Source organism: Mauremys mutica, chromosome 10, assembly GCF_020497125.1.
Source record: "Mauremys mutica isolate MM-2020 ecotype Southern chromosome 10, ASM2049712v1, whole genome shotgun sequence".
NCBI lineage: Eukaryota > Metazoa > Chordata > Testudines > Geoemydidae > Mauremys > Mauremys mutica.
In genome coordinates, this window is record NC_059081.1 from 4507573 (window position 1) to 4530511 (window position 22939).

Below are 22939 nucleotides of genomic sequence, written 5' to 3' on the forward strand. Positions count from 1 at the left end.
ATTATGGCTGTGCTTTTGAAACTTTGTAACTGAACATTGACTTACAGCTTTGAAACTTTACTATGCAGAAAATGCTTCTTTTAACCACCTTAATTAAATGAAAAGCACAGAAACAGTTTCCTTACTTTGTCAAATCTTTTCTTTAAACTTTTTTTTTTTTAAAGTTTACATTCAACACAGTACTGTACTGGCTTTGGGGTGTCGGGGGGTGGGTTGTCTGTACTGCAGCCTGGTTGCGTACTTCTAGTTCCAAATGAGGTGCGTGTTTGACCAGTCAGTTTGTAACTCTGAGGTTCTACTGTATCTGAATTTAATTCTCCAAGCCCTTGGGGCACAGCCTTCATGTAGACCACTGCTCTGTAAGGAGACTGGGTGTCTCAGACTCCTGAACTGCAGCCCCAGCAGTCATAGTTACACAACGAAGTCTTTGGGACTAGGTTCACACGGTAACCTCAAACTGGGACAGAAATACCTCTTCAAAATTACACAAAAACAGGTGACTGTCCTGTGTGACTAGAAGCACCTTGGTTTCATCAGATAATCATTTCCTTATTTGTATGCCCACAGAAATACCAGAGGGATGGTGCAGGTGTCCAGTCTATTAGTGGTGACTGAAAGATGGCTCAAACACATGTGCCAGCTGGTCCCAGGTACCAAAATATTACAGTCTGATCACCCAGAAAGAAATTATTTGGCAGTGATGCTTCTTGGGTCTAGAAACCGGAACTTTGTTTTCCTTTCCAGGAAGATGGATCTTTGACTTAGCATGAAACTTTTTGTATTTAATTTTCCTCATAGCTATTTATAGGATTTGGGAAGATTTGACTAACGCTTTGACATCGGAGTACAGCAGCTCACAGGGGCCTACTGCCAACCAGGAACGGCAGCCTGAACAGAAAGGCACCAGGTGGCCAATACTGGAGAAAAGGACACAGCATGGGCACTAGTAGCCCATTGTCTGTGGGATCCATAGCCAGAGTCAGAGAGTGTGGGAGGACAGCTGCTCTTCACGATTTCAATCCCTACTCCAACTCCAGCGGGATTCTGTCAACAGGGCTTGTTCCCCCTCCATGCTACGGAATGCGCCCCCCACTCCCCCAAAGCAGCAGCTGGGTGGGGGTGGAGACAGAACCTACATTCAGATGTTCACGGCACTTGAGATCTGCCCCTTCTCTCCCCCCTCCCATTTAAGATTTCCCCAGAGACACAAGTTACTGACTACTGCTATGTCACAACTGACCTGGTATCCCATTAGAACCTGCCTAGGCTTGTCTTTAGAGCTCTTATAAAAAGATGAACGAATCAGTGTGTTGTACAACTAATAGAATGGCAGCATGCAAATTAACTGGAGTGGAATGGTACTGATTGATTGAGCTACTACTGATGTTACAGTGTCATTAAGAACAGGGGCGGCTCCAGGCCCCAGCACGCCAAGTGCGTGCTTGGGGCGGCAAGCCACTGGGGGCGCTCTGCCGGTCGCTGCGAGGGCGGCAGGCAGGCTGCCTTTGGCGGCATGCCTGCGGAGGGTCTGCTGCTCCCGCGGCTTCGGCAGACCTCCCGCCCCGATTAAGAATGACCATAACAAATAGATACACCATTTGCTATCAGTGCCTCCATAATAATATAATCCACAGCTACGCAGATTCACAACCATAGCATGGCAGACCAGATATAATTTTGTACAGAAGAGAAAAAAAAAAGGGTTCCATTCCACTACACCCTTTTTATTGACAAAAGAATGGTAGAGATTTTCAGACTCTGGAGAAGGAAGGTATGAATCATGGTAACAGGTAGAAGCTTCTACTGGTCTTTCAGTTCCTTCAGTCTTCTGATGGCAGATTTGACTGTCACTGCAGAGGTGGTGCTGGAAGAAAAACCAGAGTGTCACTCCTACACTGAAGCAACCAGCAATGCTCATCAGTTGCATTCCCTGTGCACTCAGCTTATCAGCTGAAGTGAAGCAGTTATATCTTAGTCCAAATCCACTTTAATATCTCATGACCCTGAGAACACAGATCTGAGTCTGAGGTGTACGCAGATATGTCTTGTATCTCAACCTGAACTGTGCTGTAGTGACATCATACAATAATTCAAGGATTATTGCATTTTGGCATCTCTGGTCCTAGCTCCCCCAAACACTAATAATTCTGAATTTGATGAGTTTGAGGTTAAATTTAAAAAATCCAAACATGTCAAGGTATGCAGTGTACAATTAAAACACCCAAACAATCTGAACTCTGCCCTGCAGTGATGCCAAAAAGGGAAAAAATAAAAAACCTACTATTTTATTCTAAGGCAGTGGTCCCCAACCTTTTTACCTCACATCCCTCCCTTACTTCTGTCCGCCCTCCTGCCCCCCTCCCTCCCCAAGCTAGGGCTGTGGCTTTGGGAGAGGGGGATGAAGACAGAGGTAAGGGTGGCTAGGCTGGGGTCACAGCTGGGGCCGGGTTGGCAGCCAGGACATGGAGCGGGGCTGGGTGGTGCTCCCTCCCCACCCCCTAGGGGGGCTGGCCCAAGCCCCAGCCGCGCACCCCCCCCAATGTTCCGCCGCACCCCACAGTTTGGGGACCTCTGTACTAAGGTCATGTCTGCACAAAAGTTGTACCACTAACTATATTGCTATAGTTAAAGCAGTAAAACATCACTAGTGTGTATGCAGTTGTAACGGTGCAAATGTGCTTTATACCTGATACCTGTACAGCTCTCTTTGTAGGGAAGGAGTATAAGCCACATGGGTAAGGCACCTCCGCTGCACAGGTTGTGGCAATTTACTATTTTGATTAATGGTGTGATTTTTCTACCAAAATAGTTAAACACTGCTACAAAACCTGTATGTAGACTGGGGTAGGCAACCTATTGCACGTGTGCCAAAGGCAACACGCAAGCTGATTTTCAGTGGCACTCACACTGCCCGGGTCCTGGCCACCGGCCCGGGGGGCTCTGCATTTTAATTTAATTTTAAATGAAGCTCCTTAAACATTTTAAAAACCTTATTTACTTTACATACAACAATAGTTTAGTTATATATTATAGACTTATAGAAAGAGACCTTCTAAAAACGTTAAAATGTATTACTGGCACGCAAAGCCTTAAATCAGAGTGAATAAATGAAGACTCGGCACACACTTGCCGACCCCTGATGTAGACAAAGTCTTTATCATACAGTGGTTGGGGAACTCAAAGTTCAGGCAGTATGCACAGCCCCTAGAAGGTTCCTAATGTAAAAATCCTGATTGAACGAATACCGTAAGGAATCACAACATTCAAAAACCAGTAGAACACTTCAACCTCTCTGGCCATTCACTAACAAATTTAAAGGTGGCAATTTTGCAACAGAAAAGCTTCATAAACAGACTCCAAGGAGAAACTGCTGAACTTGAATTGATATGCAAACTAGATACTTTCAATTTAGGCTTAAATAGGGACTGGGAATGGCTGAGCCATTACACACATCGAAGTGGGTATTCACCCAGGAAAGCTCATGCTCCAGTCTGTTACTATATAAGGTGCCACAGGACTCTTTGCTGCTATTACACACATTGAATCTATTTCCCCCCATTTTAAGTACCTTGTCAAACTATCTTAAATGGGCTATCCTGATTATCACTACAAAAGTTTTTTTTCTCCTGCTGACAACAGTTCATCTTAATTAATTAGCCTCTTAGAGTTGGTTGGGCAACTCCCACCTTTTCATGTTCTCTGTATGTGTATATATCTCCTCACTATATGTTCCAAGCTATGTGTCTGATGAAGTGGGCTGTAGCCCAAGAAAGCTTATGCTCAAACAAATTTGTTAGTCTCTAAGGTGCCACAAGTACTCCTGTTCTTTTTACCGTAAGGAAGGCAATCATGCTACATCACTGAGACTGTTTGCCACCATTTATACAACTATCAGTGAATAAAAGGCACCGTTCGGGAACATTTAGATCCTACTTATAACTGGTGTCAAACATACATATATGTACATACATACTGCAACATTCTCAATATTTCAAACTTTTGCTTCCAAGGCTGCAGATAAGGAAGGGAAGGAAGGATGGTAGTGATATGAACACTATGTCAGAGACTGCCAGTTTGAAATTCTTAGGACCTCCAGATGAAAGGGAAAAAGTTCAAGGCTGGTGTTAAGACTGGGGCAGAATTAAGATTGTCAGGGGACCTTAAACTATGTATTTCCATACTTTCAGATGTTAAAAGAAATCCTAAGTTTAAACTTATTTAAAAAATATTGGAATTCCTGGAATTTCAATTAACTATGACTCAAAGAACTATTGTTCTGTTATGACCAGAGAAGACTGTGAGGAACTCCAGGGGGATTTAACAAAAGTGGGAAAAGAGCAGCACAACAGATAAGATTCAATAGTCACAAAAGCAAGCTAATTACACGTTGAACAGAATAATATGAACTTCTCATACTCTGAATTAACTGTAACCATGCAGCTAGCTCAAGGAAGAGACCTGCTTAAATAAGTGGCAGTCATCAGAAAAGCAACAAAAATGTTGAACTTTTCTTCAACTACCATACAACAGAGCCAGTTATTATTTGTTTCCTTACTTATAGGTCCAGGCACCACCAGCTACTGTCTTCATACAGGATCCACAATGCCAGATACCTACAGCTTTCCTCTTCATTTTGGTCTGTAACAAAAAGTATTTATATACTTTCAGTTGAAGAAACCAAGAAATCTAGATATCCTTGCTCATTAAAAACATGACCTTTCAGCATAACTCCAAAACCAACACAATGGAAACAGGATTTAAATGTCAAGGTTTCACAACAGCAACATTTGCAACCAGGGCCAGAAGAAATATGAAGACATCAGACTTTCCACAGGTGTCTTGACAAAGGCCAAAGAACTTCAGTAACAGCGTGTAATATGGCAGATAGAGAGACAGTTATCACTGTAGTAAATACTGTTTAAAAAAAACCAACACCCTGCAGCTGTTTTTTCCCCACAAACAAAAGAATAAATCAGAGGAGCTGAATTGGCTTTAGTTTCTATCTATAGCTAGTCATTTACTCTACAAGTTGTTTTAGCTTAAGTTTTAGAAAGCCGTTTGAATATTGTGTTCTGCTCACATGTTTGTAAAATGACTTTAGCTTAAACTGATATAGAAGCCTATAGTGTAGGAAAAGTGCTCCAGTATCAATCCAACTGTGAATGGACAGATATCTACATCATAAAAAGCCACTACTGTAACTGGAATCCTTATTTGATTCCAGTTACAAAAAAACCAAACCCAAGATTGAATGGGTCTGGGATACTAAGCTGCTCCCTCCAGGTGAAGGCTGAAACGTTTTGGCAGGACAGCTTGCAGAACTGCAGCCCATGCATATCTACTCAATGCCTTCAAAGCTATCAAACGGGCATATTTCATAAGCACTAAATTCACACACAGAATGACCTCAGCTTTCTATTAGCTTTTAAAGTCCAACACTTAAGCTTGGGTACCTAAATTCATAGTCCGGCATTGAAGGTAGAAATCATTAGTAAATATGTGTGCTCAGCACACCTGAATATGAGGCTACTTTAACTGTGGGCATCTGAATCTGAAAATTTTGGATAAATTACTAGGGCGAAGAGTGAATGGCCTTTCAAATTTCCGAGACCTGAATTCAAAACTTTGTCACATACAAGATCTACTCCTGGGGGAACTCTACCCCATTGGCATGCATAATAAATAAGCCACGCATATTTTTAAATTTTTTGCACAGAAAAAAAGCTTCTGCTGGAAAATTGCAAACCATGCTTAGGCAGACAGTAATTAACCTGTTATATATTAAGAAGTAGAGAAATCTAAAGCAGCAGTCCCATTTCTAAATTTCATTGCTGTAAGACTTCGAGAACTTGCAGGGGTGAATCAGAGAGAGTTCTTACCTTGCCACAGAAGGAGCAGGTATACTTGGCATGCTGGCTAATTTCAATTTTCTTTACCATTTTCCTGAGGGAAGCACCATAACGGGTACCATATTTACCCACAATTCCAACTTTCTTGGTGCGCTTAGCCTGTCAGGATATAAATCACCACACACATTAGCTTAATTAAAACCAGAGGCTGTTTAGCAGTTTACTTAACAGCAGCCAAAGAATTAAAGCAAAGTTATCTGCACACTGCTGGAATCTATTTTCATTAACGATGTAACAGTATTTTTTAGAATATAGTTTCCACCAAAATGCCATACAAAATAAAGTTGTACTGCACTGCAGCTAATTAAAATTTGTCCAACACTTTGGAAATTCAAGCCTATATGAATTATTCCATAGCCACAGCTCCATGAGTATTGCTCTGGTATGTAGTGTTTTTAGGATCACAAATGTGCAATGGCTGCGTACAGGTACATCAGTGTGCTTGAATGCAGTCACAGACAGGACTGGGGCCTAAATGAGGATAGCATCATTGCATAGCTACAGAGCCTTTCACCTGATATTCTCAGGATCACACTGACAATCAAATTAAGTCTTGGAAAACTAAGGATTTTTATCCCCAAGTCAGAAATAGGGAGAAAACTAGACAAAGATTAAATGACTTGCTCAAATTCACATAGCTAGTGTGGGCTGACTAGCCTTGCCATTACCCATCATCTCAAGTTTTAACATCAAGCCCTTGCCTACATCTGGAGTCTGTTCCCTCTCTACAAGTTCCTCATCAATGCTAGCTTTGATTCTCATGTTATTTCTTTCTGCAACAGTCTTAAGTCATTTTTACTGCCCCGGGGCTCAGCATAACCTCCAAAATTTAGTACACCAGGGCCCACACTCTACCCTTCAAATCTCTCCTGGAGACCGACCCTCTTTTCCTGTGCGAGGCCCACAAAACATGGGTAGCAATCAGAACACGCAGAGAGGAATGTGTTATCCTCTCCCAGGGCTACCTGTTTCTGTCCCTCGTCCAGACCCTAAACCCCAGAGAAAGGGGGAACAGCCTTGAGAGCGGTGCCTTGTACTTCGGGACGCTCACTGCCAGAGCGCGCAATACAAATGAGCCCGCAGCAAAGCGGGGAGCAGAGCCCCCCCCCTCCCCGTTTCCTGGCTCCCAGCGCCCCACCGCCATCCTGATCACCGGACAGCCAGGCTCGGAGAAACACCCGCCAGCCACGGCCAGTCCCGGGGCACCCCACTCCCACGGACTGGCACCCCGGCTCCAGCCAGGGGGTGGGGAGTGGGGGTTGCAGGGAACGCCCCCTCCCCCCCCCCCCGGGCCTGCAGGAAAAGCACCGCCCCCGCCCTCCCCAGCTCTTACCCCCCCGACCCGCTCGGCCCAGAACCTCCAGTCCCGGGTCTCGCCCCTCCCCCCCCCACTAGAGGCCCGCTCCTCCCAAGGCTCCCGGCTCTGCCCCACCGCCCGCTCCCACCCACAGCACTCAGGCTCCAGCTGCCCCGCCAATACCCGGCGCCCCGGGGAGCGCAGGCCCCGCGGCACCAGCCCGGGCCTCCGCCTGCGCGGATGAGGCGGCCGGCAGGGCGGATGGCGGCGGATTGAGCCGGGAAAGAGAAGCCAGGGGGCCCCTCAGCCACACTCACCATCTTCCTGCCGGGCCTGGACGCAAAGAAGGAGGTACTTCCTGCGCATGCGCGATAGCCTGGCCCTGGCCGGAAGGAAGGAGGGATCAGACCATAGAGAGGACGGGACTCGGAGTGGGACTGTCTGCACTCGGGGGGTGTGGGACTCTATCGTCCCTTGTGCTACACCCAGGGAGTCTCTGCAGCAGAGCTAGAGCTGTAGGTGTTGCGTGGAAAGGGTTTAGCCCGAATGCCTGGGAGTGGATGAGGGACGGCGGGGCCAGAAATGAGGGGTTCAGGGTGCAGAAGGGGGCTCAGGGGTTCAGGGTTCTGGGCTGGTGCAGGCGGTTGGGGTGTCAGGGGGGTAGGCTCAGAAATGAGGGGTTCAGGGTGCAGAAGGGGGCTCTGGGCTGGTGCAGGCGGTTGGGGTGTCAGGGGGGTAGGCTCAGAAATGAGGGGTTCAGGGTGCAGGAGGGGGCTCCGGGCTGGTACAGGGGGTTGGGGTGTCGGGGGGGTAGGCTCAGAAATGAGGGGTTCAGGGTGCAGAAGGGGGCTCTGGGCTGGTGCAGGCGGTTGGGGTGTCAGGGGGGTAGGCTCAGAAATGAGGGGTTCAGGGTGCAGGAGGGGGCTCCGGGCTGGTGCAGGCGGTTGGGGTGTCAGGGGGGTAGGCTCAGAAATGAGGGGTTCAGGGTGCAGGAGGGGGCTCTGGGCTGGTGCAGGGGGTTGGGGTGTCAGGGGGTGGGCTCAGAAATGAGGGGTTCAGGGTGCAGGAGGGGGCTCCGGGCTGGTGCAGGGGGTTGGGATGTCGGGGGGGGTGGGCTCAGAAATGAGGGGTTCAGGGTGCAGAAGGGGGCTCCGGGCTGGTGCAGGGGGTTGGGGTGTGGCCTCCTTCCACACAAGTGCAGGATTAGCTGTATGGTGTATGGATTTTCCCCCTCGGTATGTGTTAACCTGTGCAGCCAGCAGGTCTGATGGCTCAATAGGCTGCTTCAATACATCAGATCCTATTTATACAGGAGATTAGCTATATGCATGGCAGACAAGAGGATGGATGACAGGCTATTAAGGAAGAACAACAGGAAAAGGTGAACAGTGGAGTTCAAATAAGACCATTCAACAGGAGATGGGTTCATTACCATCAATGATGTTACATCATAAATAAATTTAGCCTAATTATACAACTATGATCTAAATCTAGGTGGAGTTAAGAGTACAGGATATTACATTTACAGCAGGTATATTGGATGAAAGGAAGTTTAAATATTTATCTTTCTTAGCCTAACAAAAGGTAAGGGGGCGAGGAAAAAATCAGGATATGCAACTAGTACCACAGAAATGAAGTTCTGCTTCCATGGTATCCTGCCACCAATCACAGGGTTCAATTGCTGCAAAGATACCTATGACACTCTTTCAGAATTCTCTTCCCTCACAGAGTTTGAGTCCCACACAAAGCATTCAGTCATTCTTTTTAGTCTTACGCAGCTTAATTCTGTAAATCTGTCCAGCGGTAACAGGGTTATCTAAAGCCTTCAAACTCACAAAATGGAATTTATTTGCAGCTTGAGTTAGAACGATCCATCATTTGGAAAATATTGTAGAAATGTATTCATGCAGGGATACAGCAAATATCCAGGCAGTAAAATTGATCTATATCACCATGGATTTTATTGGATTGGAGATGTAGCCACAGAATGCAGATTTCTGACTTCATATCCAAAGAGCCCATAAAAAGAAAATGGATAGAGTGGTTAGCTGGTTTTATTTTTAAGAAAATGAAAGAACACAGTAGATACTAGAACAATAAAAAGGGAACAGCAAACTTGCAGTTTTAAGAGACAAAAAGTCAATGATAATTTATAACAACTCTTACGTTACCCCTCCCTCTTTCTCAAAACCAGATTTTTTTTTAAAACATTATTTGCACCCATTGATTATCAAATCTGTATAAAGGCAAACAGGCATAAGACCCCGGTGTTCCTCGCTCTGATCAAAAATGAGTCCCTGGGGCTCAGAAAGCATCCCACAAATAACTGGGAAATTAACATGGAATTTCTCTCCAACATAAAAACAGTGATAAAAGAAAAACAAACCAATACCCGTGGTGTTGAGTTCTGTCAATACTCATAATAGGATAATCCTATTTGTTTTAATTAAGTAATGATAGTGATCTGGATCATCTTGTAAACTGGGTGCAAGCAATGAGTTTTCTCTCCTGCTGGCCTCCCTCTTCTCCCCCCTCACCAAACCCCCCCCCCAAAAAAACAAAAAAACAGGCCATATTTACAGGCTGGGGGAACTCTATCCTAGGAAGCAGTGACTCTGAAAAGGACTTGGGCATCCGTGTGGATAATCAGATAAGAGCATAAGAACATAAGAAAGGCCGTACCGGGTCAGACCAAAGGTCCATCTAGCCCAGTATCTGTCTACCGACAGTGGCCAATGCCAGGTGCCCCAGAGAGAGTGAACCTAACAGGCAATGATCAAGTGATCTCTCTCCTGCCATCCATCTCCATCCTCTGACGAACAGAGGCTAGGGACACCATTCTTACCCATCCTGGCTAATAGCCATTTATGGACTTAGCCACCATGAATTTATCCAGTCCCATTTTAAACATTGTTATAGTCCTATAACATGATGAGCAAGAGTTCCCAGTGCAAAGCCGTTGGCAAAAGGACTAATGTCATCCTTGGATGCATAAACAGGGGAATCTCAAGTAGGAGTCGGGATTATATGACCTCAGTATTTGGCACTAGAGCAACCATTGCAGGAATACTGTGTCCAGTTCTGGTTTCCACAGTTCAAGAAGGATGTTGATACATTGGAGAGGGGTCAGAGAAGAGCCATGAGAATGATTAAAAGATTAGAAGACATGCCCTATCGTGATAGACTCCAAGGGCTCAACCTGTTAGTTTAACAAAGAGAAGCCTAAGGGATGACTTGATCACAGTCTATGCGTATTAGAGATGTAAATATTTTTAAAAGTACCCATTGAAATTAATAAAATAACCGTTTCATATTTTACATCCCTAGTTGGTACCCCGTCACCACCCCCTTCTGCGCACTGTCATGGCGACAGGAGGGGGTGGGGGGAGGGAGAGACCACACGTGATCTGGGAGTGTTAGGATGAAGGGGAGAACCTGTCATGTGGCCAGGTGGTGTCATGGCGACACCTGTCTCCCCTGTCATGTGACCCGGTCTCCATTGGTGCATCGTGGGACTTTGGCTAGTTCTGGTCACATCCCCCTTGCTGCCCAGCTCCCTGGCCGCCCCAAGGGCCAGAAGGCAGCGAGACACCCCCCCCCCCAGTAGTGGCACTGGCAGCACCACCCGCCCCCTCAGCCTGCCATGACTGCACCTGGCGGCAACAGCCAGGGGCTACCTGGGCCCGGTGCAGCTGCCGGCATGGTAGGAGTCTGGACAAGGTCCAGGGGCTCAGTAGAGTCTCCTGGGGAGGGCGGGGGGCAGAGGTCTCGCAGGAGGGCGAGGTAGTGGGGGGTAGCGACTGCTCCCCAGGCAGCAAGTCCGTGTCTGTGGGGAAGGGGAAGTGCCCGGCGGGGTTCCCTGTGCTGGCTCCTGGTGGGGAGCAAGGCACCCAGCCCTGGGAGCTGGCATCGCTGGCCCGAGAGCACAACATGTTCCATCCGCCCTTCGTCACCACTGTTCCGGGTTCCCAAGCCATCACCGTGTGAGGGCAGCTCGGCTTGTCCTGTCCTGGGCGCTGCCGCTGAGGGGGGAGCAGGATGTGGATAGGGAAGAGACAGATTTGTTAATGCACATGGTGTGCTCGGACGTGGGGGCAGGGAACGCAGCCAGGTTGAGGGAATGACAGCACAAGGAGGGATGGAAAATGTCACAATTATTTTACCAATCTGTTTTAAACGTTAACTGCAATATATTACGGTAAGACCAATACTTATCAGTTAACCGGTTAATATTTTACATCCCTAATATGTACCTACATGGGGAACACAAATTTGATAATATGGGCTCTTCAATCTAGCAGACAAAAGATATAACAAGATTCAATGGCTGAAGTTAGATAGTTTACCAAGGTTTGTGGTGGACTCTCCGTGATTGGAAGTTTTTCAATTGAGGTTGGATATTTTTCTAAAAGAGATGCTCTAGTTCAAATAGGAATTCAGAAAAGTCCTGTGATCTGTGTCATGCAGGAAGTCAGACTAGATGACCACAGCAGTCCCTTTATAATCTATGAATCTATGTGATTTGGCGTTATAATCTATGAACCTATATAATCTGATTAGTTTGACAATATGCAAAACAGAATTCTTAAAAGTTTTTATATTCAAAGCCATCAACTACTCATAATTTCTGAAAGTACTTAGAGGGAAGAAAGTCTAGCCAAACTTCCACAAGGTCCGCTTTATTAATACACATGGCAAACTATTTGTCATGAATCACTATATGTAGTAATAACAATAACTTCCCAGCATACACGAGAGCTGGAGCTTGGGACATCTGCCCTAACCCTCTAATGATATTTTCAGAGAAGAGAAGGGCTTTTTTCCTCCGTTCATAAGCACCTTGTGCAATTTGACATTTTGTCCTAAAACCTGGATAATGTATGGACCCAAACGCATATAACACCCAACAAGAAATCAACAGGAGCCAGGAACAGAACAAACAGACTTAAGAGAGAGAGCAATAGGACCGGAGCTGGGATCTTGAAATGGCATTTCTTCTGCAGGGCCATGAAGGGAATGCAGCCGTGTATCAGCAGGTAAAGAGTAATGAGATGCTCTGAGTTTGTGGTAAAGTTCAAGTTACAAAGTAAAATGCACCATTCCTGGGAGCAATCCCGATTTCAAGTTTAGTCATTTCAATATTCTCTGCATTTAAACTCATTAGAAAGATTTTTATTGTTGTTTAAATACTTTTTCTTATATAGTGAGCTATTCTGTGGCACCTAAATGCCCCAACCAGGATCAGGGCCCTGTTGTGCAGTACAGACAAGTGGCAAGAGACAGTCCTAACCTGGAAGAGTTTACAGTCTAACTAGAAAAAAAGACAAAACCAAGAGCAGGAGAAAGGAAATTATCCAATATTGTCCCCATTTTACAGATGAAGAATTGAGGACCAGAATGATTAAGGGTCCCATTAAGTGAGTGGCTTTCCATTGGGATTTTCCATTGACCTCATTGAGTTTTGGACTAAACCCTAAGTGACTTGTGCTCAAGGTCACATGGGGCGCTGAACCAACATCCCTGTGACCTAGGACAAACATCCTACTACTACTACTACTTCAAAAAAGTCTCTCTTCTCCAATTCTTGCATTTTCCAGCTTTTTGCCTTTTCTCTCTCTCCTGTTTGGTACATTGTGGTTTAGTGAATGGACTGGACACAACCAAGAACTGAGGCCTTGGACTTTCTGGAATGTCCTGCTACTGGTCTCCAACAACAACCAGGCGTATCATCTGTGGGTGTGTCTATACTTGGAGCTTGGGGTGCAATTCCCAGCTTGAGGAGATGCACCCGCACTAGCTCTCATCGAGCGGGAGAGCTAAAAACAGAACGTAGCCATGGCAACATGAGCGGCAGGATGGGCTAACTGCCCAAGTATGTCCTCGCTGGAGATCTTAGGCACATTCTCGGTGGCTACACTCTAGCCCACTGAGAGCTTGCGCAGGTATTTCTCCTGGAGCTGGGACTCACACCCCAGCTCCCACGGTAGACAGACCTTTTCTGATAACCTGGAGGGTATAACAGGCTGTGTACCAGCAATGAGCTCCCTTGACTTAATGGCTAAAAGCACTTTTCTCCAGGGTTAGATTTTCTTTTCTTTTTAATATAGAAAGGGTAAAGTGAATTTCAAGTGTTCTTGAAGAGTCTCAGCAACTCTGCAGAGATCAAGCTGAGATTTTATGAGTCCCATTACAGAGAGAGAGAGAGAGAGAGAATACCTGATGTCCTTTAATGGGATTGGAGATTTATCAGTGTGTAGATAAAAATAAATTGAGATTTTATGGGAGGCAGAATTCTCCAAAGACGCTTTCAACAGATTTCTGAAAAATGCTGTTTGCCGCTCCTCTCGCGTATGAGTGGAAGAGAATTGTTCTTCTGAGAAGACACCATTTGTGCACGAAGAATCTCCCCATCCTTCTCACCACTTCCTGCAGCCTACAGAAAACAACCCTGTTTCAAATGGGCTCCTGCGGGCAGGCGCCTGGTGTAAAGGGTTAGATGCAAGATGTTGAGAACTAGGGAGAGATATCCAACAATGTCATCTAGTGGTGAGAGCAGCTAGGCACAGACAGATGGCTGGGCTAGTAGTCAGAGTCTCCTACAGTAGGAATGACATTTGGCACTTTTGATCCAATGTCCACAGTTGGACTCTTCTTCCCTCTTGCTTGCCACCTGCAAACCTTTAAATCTACTTTGTACCAACTGAAACCCCCTTTTGCACAGTCATAAATGAATCGCTAAGACATTATAGACTCAGACTTTAAGGTCAGAAGGGACCATTATGATCATCTAGTCTGACCTCCTGCACAAAGCAGGCCACAGAATCTCACCCATCCACTTCAATAACAAACCCCTAACCTATGTCTGAGTTATTGAAGTCCTCAAATTGTGGTTTGAAGACCTCAAGCTGCAGAGAATCCTCCAGCAAGTGACCCATGCCCCATGCTGCAGAGGAAGGTGAAAAAACCCCCAGGGCTTCTGCCAATCTGCCCGGGAAGAAAATTCCTTCCCGACCCCAAATATGGCGATCAGTTAAACCCTGAGCATGTGGGCAAGACTCACCAGCCAGCACATTGTACCCATTGTGTATGAATCTTGTAGGCCATTTCCATGCTTATGTGATGGTATTTGCAGTCAATGATACAATAAAACCTTAATTAAGGAAAGCACTGTCATTGTCAATTTGTTCACTTGGCAGCAGTCTCAAGCAACATAATGCTTTTACTATTGTCTGGTAACCATCTGCAGCTAAGCACCCTGTCTAAACAACAGTGTTAACCCCTGGGAGTGAGAGGCAAAGTGTAAGAACTGTTTGTGTGTTCCCCTCCACCTTCTCCACACATGGTAACTGGGAGATGTATCTAACTGGCATCTTGGCGAATTCATAAATTTGACCCCTATTCATTCTTACATAGCACACGGCATTATCAATTACACATGCCCAGCCAATTCCCGGGCATCTTCTAGTTCTAAAAAAGGAGGCCGAGAAGAAAGGAACAAGCTGTACTGACTACACACTACCGCAATACAAATAAAGAAAGATTATTAGGCAGATATCGGGAGCCTGGATTCCTCAGATTAGTAACACGATAAAGTGCCCGTCATCCCTAGACTGCATATTCAAGTTTCACCCAAGGTGGTAGCAACCTATAAGTCTAATCATCTGATGGCTGTTCAGTGCCCTTGTGAAAGGAACTGGTTCCAATCGGTTGTCAGGGGTTATGTCACAAACACCACTAGAAAGGCACTGCACACTGTCAGGCTGCTGCTACACTGGCCCATTTCAGGATCTGTAATTCACCACCATTGCAGCACAATAGCAATTGTGCAGGGTGTAAGCACAGAGTGGAGCTAGACATTTTTACCACCATCCCATCTAACTTTATATCGGAGCAGAGTTGGACGACAACAGTGGTAAAGACGCCCGAGAAGCCTCCACCACTACTACAGCGGAGCTGCACTGGTGATGAGTTACAGGTCCTAAAGGTGCCAATATAGTAGCACCCTTACGAGGACATAAAATGCCCATTAGAGGAGTGGTTGGTACATGGCCTATAAGCAAGTGTCCCTTATCAGAGCTAAAGCACTTAAAGGTGATTTTCTTATTCAACAATGAGATCGGAGCTGCAGCTACTATAAATAATTTAAATAAATACTAACGTTGCCAGTCTCATATTTCTTAAGGTTTCAAGGCCCAGAAGTGAGACAAGACTCCAAATCAAAGAAAAAAACAGGCGCACAGGGCACTTAGAGCACTGTGGAATAAATTTCTTTTTGCACAAGAGGCTTAGTCTGAAGTCTCAGTTTCCTGATTTGTTGTTTCTGCTGTAAACAAGTGAGAGCATGCACACACTCAAAACCAGGTACAGTGGAGAGAGAACACAGGGAAAAAAAGCTTAACAAGAGGCTATGGCAAAGTGGCCTAAGCCTCCGGTTTTAAATACTAGCCCAATGGTAGTCATGGGTTCAAATCTTGGCAGGATCACATCAGCCCTTCACCATCCCAAGATAGATATATTGAGTTCTAAGCAATTTGTTGTATGTGGGTCTTCAGGATGAGATTTAATAACCGTGGTCTGCAGTAATTGCAAATAGATGGTCATTGCATGTTAGCCCAGGCAATTCTGAAAATCTGGGTTCAAGGTCCTGACTGCTCTGCACAGATGATAAAGATCCTATGCACTTGTTGCAGATCTAGAGATCTGGTCAAAATTCCTCCTCTCACTTCTGCTGTGCTGTGCCCCAGACTGCATGTCAGCGGTGAACTACGTATACAGTGTGTAAAGTTCTTTGGGGTGATAATATTTTGCATTTATACGGTGCTCTGCCTGTTCAAGGCAGTCTGTAGCCATTCACTAGTTCATCCTTGTGACACTCCTGTGATGTAAACAGGTGAGCGTTATTTAAAATAAAACAGGTGCACAAACTGAGGCCCAGAAGGGACGTGCCTTGCCCAAGGCCACTGTGAGTCATTGACACAGGATTAGAACTCAGGATCTGCTGACACCCAGCCCTCCTTTCGCTGACCCAGATGAGCACCTTACCTTCCCCTTCCATCCTTTGGGGGCGGGGGCGGGGCGAACACTATAGAAGAAAGACACTGAATCTTCTCCAAAACCCATTCTTGTGTTTTATTTTTGGAAACTCAAACAATACAATGATTCTGTGGTTTTTGTTTTTTAAATAAAAAATCTATTAAGTGTCTCTTCCTTTCTAGTTACTGTCTGTGAAAATAATCTTCAAGACACTGTTTCTTACGTGGACTCGCTGAGCAGGTGTCCATTTCTGCATCCCGAGAGGCACTTCCGGAGTCAGACTCCTGGCAAGCGTCAGCCGCCTCCACGAGCAAAGCTTCGTCGAGGTCGTCTCCCTGCTCAGAGAAGGTCCTCTGGAAAAGGCTGTAAATGGTCTGCTGCTTCGGGTCTCGCTGTGAAAGTAGAGCGGTTCGGCACACACAGGGTATTAACAAACAAGCCAAACAGCCGGTGATTATAATTAGTTCACAGCTCCCGTTTCTCTCACAGCTCCCCTGACCAATGGAGAATGGAATTCCAGTGCGCGAGGTACCCATGAGAGAACAGCAGGGACTCAGCCTGAACTCAGCTCTGCCATTGTGCCCTCTGCAATGAAGCACATCACCGTTTTCTCAGAGATGGAGAAAGCGGAAGGGGTTGATTCGCACAATTTTGTGGCCCCTTGCAGAGCAAGGAAAAGCTACTAGAGGGAGCTTTTCCCATGGAAACTTCTAGAAGAATTTCCTCATGGAGATTCCCTCACAGTGAAGGCAAGGGGGCTGCTCCAACGGATCCTTATGATCCAGGGGAGCTGCAAGAGGCCAGTGAAATACACGCACAGAGGTCCTGTGCTCCCTGCTGGTTTTGGTCCTTGGCAGCTCCCTGGCCATGCTACCTAGGTCTCCCAGGGGATGAGGGCTCAACAGAAAAGGTAATAGAGCCTGGAGCTGTATTTACATTGCCAGCACAAACTCGCAAAGTGAGAGTTGGGGGACAATATGGCTGCCCACCCTCTGCCCTGACCCCATCCTCTTTCCCATGTGGTTCCCTACCACATGGAGAAACCTCCACAGGGCCTGAGGGGATTAGGAGACGGTGCTGCAGAGGCACCGGAGTCTCCTTCCACACAACAAGATTGGGATCATTGCGTGGAGGGGCCACTGCCGCGCGGCTCGGGGAGGAAGGTGGATGACCCAGCCTACTGCACTTAAGGCAGAACTGGCACGAACTCAGATCTTCTCTTCTGTTAATATGTCACTCTAGAGATATACAAAGCCCAAGTCAGTTTAACTCCTCCCAGGAATGACTCAGGCTAATGTCTCACATTCACATCACTTACCTTGTAGAAGTAATCAGTGGCTTCAGCTGTTTCAGAGAAACTGGCTTCAGAAAGACCAGCTTCGCCCAGCACTTTTATCTTCTCTTGAATCATAGGCCTGTAGGAAGATAACAAGCACCAAATATTGCTAGAAAGGAAAGTGGTAACATTTAAGATGTCACAAGCTTCTTTCTAGGCAGAGGAACACACAATCATTTATCATGAGAGGCAGGGTGGGTGAGGGAATCTCTTTCATTGGACCAACTTGTACTGGTGAAAGAGACAAGCTTTCGAGCTTACCTTTCCCAGACCTGAAGAATGTACTGAGTGTCAAGCTAAATACAAGGGAGTTAACCCATGTTGCGAGAGACCGTTTCCGAGGTGAAGTGGGCAGTTAACACCTCTCCAATAATACGACAAAGGAGAGTTAGTGGGTGGCAGATAGTGGATGTATGGCTCATACAACAGTCTTTATTACGTCTGATTTTTGGTGTATAGCAGAGTTATCAATTTAAGCTCTCCGGCTTGTCCTTTGAAGGTGTTGTGCAGGTTTCCTTTGAGGATGAGGACAGAGAGGTCTGATATGGAGTGATCATTTTATGAAGAAAAGTGCTTGCCCCGGGGTGATATGGCATTTTTGCCTTTTATCATTTTCCTGTCCAAATTCATTTGAGAGCACAGTGATTGTCTGGTTTCACTCACATAGTTGCTATTGGAGCATTTTGTGCACTAGATGAAGTACACAACATGTTGTGATAGGCATGTGTAGGACCCTTGGAGCTTGAAAGGTGGTGTGATGAAGCCCCTCTCCTGCAAGGTGCCTACTGAAGATGTTGGAGAACAGAGAGATCAGGTGGCCTCCTGGCCCGGGGAAAGAGACAAAGGCCAGAGGAGAGGGGCTGGAGGGACTGTCAGTTTGGAGCTGGCTGGGGAAATGGAGGGAGGCCCAGAACCGGGGTCTGGGCTCCCTGCCCCGCAAGATGGACCTGAGTGAGGGGTCCTGTTTTCTGTACCTACAAGCTCTGTTTTAGACTGTGTTTCGGTCATCTAATAACCCTTCTGTTTTACTGTCTGGCTGAGAGTCACGGTGAATTGCAGGAAGTGGGGGGTGCAGGGCCCTGACTCTGTGACAGGTGTGTGTCGGGGGTGTCTATCATTGTAGCAGTGGAGATATGTCTGCAGGTTTTGCATCTGTTGTTATGGCAGGTGCTGTTGCCACTATGAGTTGGCGTGTCCTGATCTGTGAGGAGCTTGCTTCTGATGAGTTTGGTGAGGTTAGGGTATTGGCTGAAGGCCAGCAGAGTGAGTTTGGGAAAGATTTCTTTCAGGATGTGGTCCCCATTGAGGATGAGCTGTAATTGTTTAATGATGCCTTGTATGGGTTCCAGCGTGGGTGGTAGGTGACACCTAGGGGTGTGCGGTTGGAGGGTTCCCACCCCCTACACTGAAGCAGGTTCTGTTTGAGTGGCCCATTCCATGATGTGATCTACTTTTCTGGTGGCGTATCCTTGCTTGGTAAAGGCGATTTTAAGCGTGTAAAGGTGTGTATCGCAGACTTTCTCCTTGAAGCAAATTCTGTGGCCACAGATTTCTTGGTATACTGGGGGTGGTTACTGGTTCAGTGGGTTTCTTGTATCTAGTTGTCTGTAGGGTTCCATTGTTGAAGCTGATCATGGTGTTCAGGAAATTGATGCTGATGTGGGAATGTTCTAGAGAGAGTTTGATGGATGGGTGTGACGCTCTGTGCCTCACGGGAACACCTTGCACCCCCATGTTCATCCTTATAAAATGATTGTGTAGTATCCAATGCAAAGTTTGTGATGTCGGGTGTCTTCGGAAGGCTCATGATCCACTGGGTATTGTTGTTATGGTGATGTTATAGTAATTATTGTTACAGTAATGTTATAGGTTGCAATTTCGTGTATATAGTTATGAGGCTGAAAATGTGTCCTCATGGCTTAAAACAAGCCCCAGCAAAACTCTCCAGGAACAGAGGGGCAGTTCACACCTCATCAGGGCATGTACGGGTCAAACCCAGCCCAGCCTCGCAGGAACAAAGGACACTGGCCTAGGCAGCAACAAAGGATCTGCTGGACTCTTGAGTGAGTCACCCCCCTTCCCTTGGTCAGTTTGGGACTACGATGAGGTAATGCTCACCTGACCCTGAAGGGGGGGGGGAGGCAAAGCCAAGAGGGAAGAAAGAACATCATAAAAGGTAGAAACGTTTGCCATGCTCTTCCTCTCTCTTCCACCTCCATCTACAGACATCACACCAAGTGACTGAAGCGCTGATCAAAGGGGAGAGTCTGGCTGAAGGGCAACCAGCCAGCCTGTGGTGAGAAGCATCTAAGTTTATAAGGGAACTGACAGTGTTAAGATCAGCTTAGAATGTGTTTTGCTTTTATTTCATTTCACCAAATCTGATTTGTTGTGCTTTGACTTAAAATCACTTAAAATCTCTCTTTGTAGTTAATAAATTTGTTTGTTTATTCTACCTGAAGCAGTGCGTTTGGTTTGATGCATGTCAGAGATTCCCCTTGGGACAACAAGCCTGGAACATATCAATTTCTTTGTTAAATTGATGAACTCATATAAGCTTGCAGCGTCCAGTGGGCATAACTGGACACTGCAAGACGGAGGTTCCTAGGGTTGTGTCTGGGACCAGAGATATTGGCTAGTGTCATTCGGTTGCACAATCCAAGCAGCAGCTGGCCAGAAGTGCTCACTCACTTAACTGGGAGCAGCTTACATGCTAAAGGCTGTGCGTGAACAGCGTGGCAGTGGGGGTTCTCACAGCAGAGCAGAGTAAGGCTGGCTCCCAGAGTCGACGACTGGAGTTACCTAGCAGATCACCGGTCCAGATAACACCAGGGGAACGTCACAATGGATGGTGGTGGTTGAAGTTGTGATGGAAATATATGAGGGAGTTTAGGTCATCTGTCCAGAGGATGAAAACATCATTGATGTATCTCAGGTATATCACTGGTTTTGTGGTGTCATTTACCATGGGCCAATGAAAAACCACTGTCTTCGGAGTACTGAAATGCACCAGCCCTTTCACCTTAGGATAGATCCCATGCTAGCAGAGCCAGTTCTAGTAACCAAAGTCAATTTCACTAGGTTGCCTTCTGTTTGTATGCACATACCTAGAATGCTGTGTTAAGCTTTGGGCACCTCAGGACCAGAGATATTAAACAGAGGCATTCAGAAAAAACACACTAGAAAGGTTTAGAGAAGCTAAATGGACTGATCTGGATGGAAAGGTTGAGAGCTACATGCCTGCAGTGTAATTAACTGACAAATCAGAGGCTGTGATTGCAGCCTACAAAGATTTGGAAGATGTAAAGTTCAAAGTGGGAAAGTGGTTCCACAGGACGGTACTGGGAGCAACAGGTTCCATTCCCCATCTCCAGTTCCAAGGATTTGCAACACATGACAAGAAACTATGAAGAAGTGAACCTCACCTAGCACCATTAAAGACCCTTCACATTAATAAAATGCCCTCATCTCTCCAGGAGTTGGCATGGGCGGGAGGGAGGATGAAAGGATAAGTATGTCCTCTTCTGAAAAGCATATTTCCTTTCAGTCAAGCACTAGCGGTTGCATGGACCGCATTTTACAAATGAAACGCAAAATTACTGTCATTAGCTTTCCTTGAAATGTGGGCGACGTGTCAGTTTCCCCTGATGCAAGGCCGTAATTATTTGCAATCATGATATTCTGGGAACTATATAAATTCACTTCAGCTCATTTGCTCTTTCAGATGAGGTAATGGAAAGATATAATTTCGGACATTCAAAGTACCATCTGGTGAATAATTTTCCTTCATCGATTGCAGGTCCTTCCCTCACAGCACAGAGGATTTCCTAGATCTCTCCCCAACACATTATACTCCCACAGCCCTGCATCCCATCAACCTTCCCGCAAGCCAAAGAAGGATGGATTGAGTTCCCACTGGGGCACATCAATGTCCCTTTGTGAGCTGGTCAGACGGCTTTGCTGAAGAGCAACATGAGAGGCAGCAGAGCAGGCTTCCTTTGTGTGCCCAAGAACTCACGACCCAGGGAGCTGTATGGGCCTTATCTCTGCTGAACACCCTAAGTCCTTGCTAACTTCACCTCTCAGGAAGTGCTCAGAGCCTGTTGCAACCAAGCAGCCAAACTTCCTCTCCCTATTCCCAGCCTGTGAACATTTAGATACGTTAAGCCCTCTCAAACATCTCAACAACCACTCTTTGCCTGATAAATAGGTCTATTTCATTGGCTTGGCACCTTCAGTTACAAGGCCAGACTGTTAACAAGACTTTGCCCTTCTAGAAAGCCCCACCCCAAAGGCAAATATCACTCCTCTCGGTACCCTGAGAGCATGTTACTGCCACCCCCATTGTACAGAGGAGGAATCAAGCACAGAGAGGTTAAGTAACGTATCCCAAGTCACACAAGTCCCAAAGAGATAGATGAAGAGTTAGACAGAGTCCTTTCCACTCCCTACCATAAGTAGTCATCTGCTGTGCCTTTAGCCACCAGGTAATGAATGTTAACAGAACTGGTTTGTCCAATTCGATGAGCCCGATCTTCTGCTTGGATCAAAACCTGTATTTAAACAAACAGAGAAAACACAATGAAACAGTGTAACACACAAGAATTTACAAAACCGGCCCCAGGAAATAGAGACCCATTTTTCTTGATGCTTAACTACTCCGATTTGTACCCTATTAACACCAAGAGTCCCCAGCTGAGATCAGGGCATAGCAGAGAGCCAGCCCTGCCCACCCAGAATTTATAACCTAAACAGCCAAGCTGCACAATGGGCGGGAGGACGGAACGGGTATTTCCCCCTTTTACTCATGAGGAACTGAGGCAGAGAGAGCTGAATCAATTTGCCCCAGGTCACCCAGGAAACATGTGGCAGAGCAGAGATCTGAATTCAGATCTTAGTCCCTGGCTAGCACCCGCACCCCAAAGATCTACCTTCATCTCAGACATTTTCCTCTGATGTCCTCTAAACAACCAGCTGCTAAAAGAATTCCCTAGAGAAAGCTCCTCTGCTAAAACACTTAGTTTCCTGCATCGCCAGAAGTGTGTGCGTGTGTGTGGGATTTGCAATTGACACTGTGAAAAAACAAATACTCATATAGTTTTTCCGAGGCATACGGGGGCTGTTGGAATTCCAGTCCTGCCGCCGGTAACTGATAATTCAAATGGCACATCACATTCAGAGGGCCCAACCACAGCTCCACAGTTTGTATATATAATGATCATTTACTGAAATGCCGCTGCCTTAGGGGAGGAATGCATCAGCTGCTTAATGGTGCACAGCTGTGCTACTCTGCAATTTAGAGCAAGAAGTGAAGTAGAGTGAGATGTGGTGTGGCCCAGTGGATAGAGCACTGACTGGGATTCA

General features: G+C 46.2%; 2 protein-coding genes across 4 annotated transcripts in view; both read right to left on the reverse strand.

Moving 5' to 3' along the window:
• Nucleotides 1-1703: 1703 nt before the first annotated feature.
• RPL37A (ribosomal protein L37a) lies at nt 1704-7676 on the reverse strand. The gene is made up of 4 exons (XM_045031752.1): nt 7524-7676; nt 5880-6008; nt 4556-4638; nt 1704-1864 (listed from the first exon to the last, which is right to left on the reverse strand). The coding sequence occupies exons 1-4, from the start codon at nt 7524-7526 to the stop codon at nt 1801-1803; spliced, it is 279 nt and encodes a 92-aa protein (XP_044887687.1). The 5' UTR covers nt 7527-7676; the 3' UTR covers nt 1704-1800.
• An 8645-nt stretch (nt 7677-16321) lies between these two features.
• SMARCAL1 (SWI/SNF related, matrix associated, actin dependent regulator of chromatin, subfamily a like 1) overlaps nt 16322-22939 on the reverse strand; it is a 68222-nt gene continuing 61604 nt past the window's right edge. For all 3 annotated transcript variants that reach the window (XM_045033163.1, XM_045033164.1, XM_045033162.1), the window contains exons 15-17: nt 22028-22128; nt 17558-17654; nt 16322-16631 (exon numbers count right to left, since the gene is read on the reverse strand). In XM_045033163.1, the coding sequence (XP_044889098.1) occupies nt 16422-16631; nt 17558-17654; nt 22028-22128 (408 nt within the window). In that variant the 3' untranslated portion in view covers nt 16322-16421. The remainder of the gene's footprint in view (nt 16632-17557; nt 17655-22027; nt 22129-22939) is intronic.

What these genes read in the sequence shown, in the direction of transcription:
- RPL37A (XM_045031752.1), bottom strand. An exon ending in CCTGCTCCTTCTGTGGCAAG is followed by an intron (nt 4,639 to 5,879) that starts GTAAGAACTCTC and finishes TTTTTGTTACAG; the next exon opens with ACCAAAATGAAGAGGAAAGC. An exon ending in GGTGGTGCCTGGACCTATAA is followed by an intron (nt 1,865 to 4,555) that starts GTAAGGAAACAA and finishes TTTTTCTTCCAG; the next exon opens with CACCACCTCTGCAGTGACAG.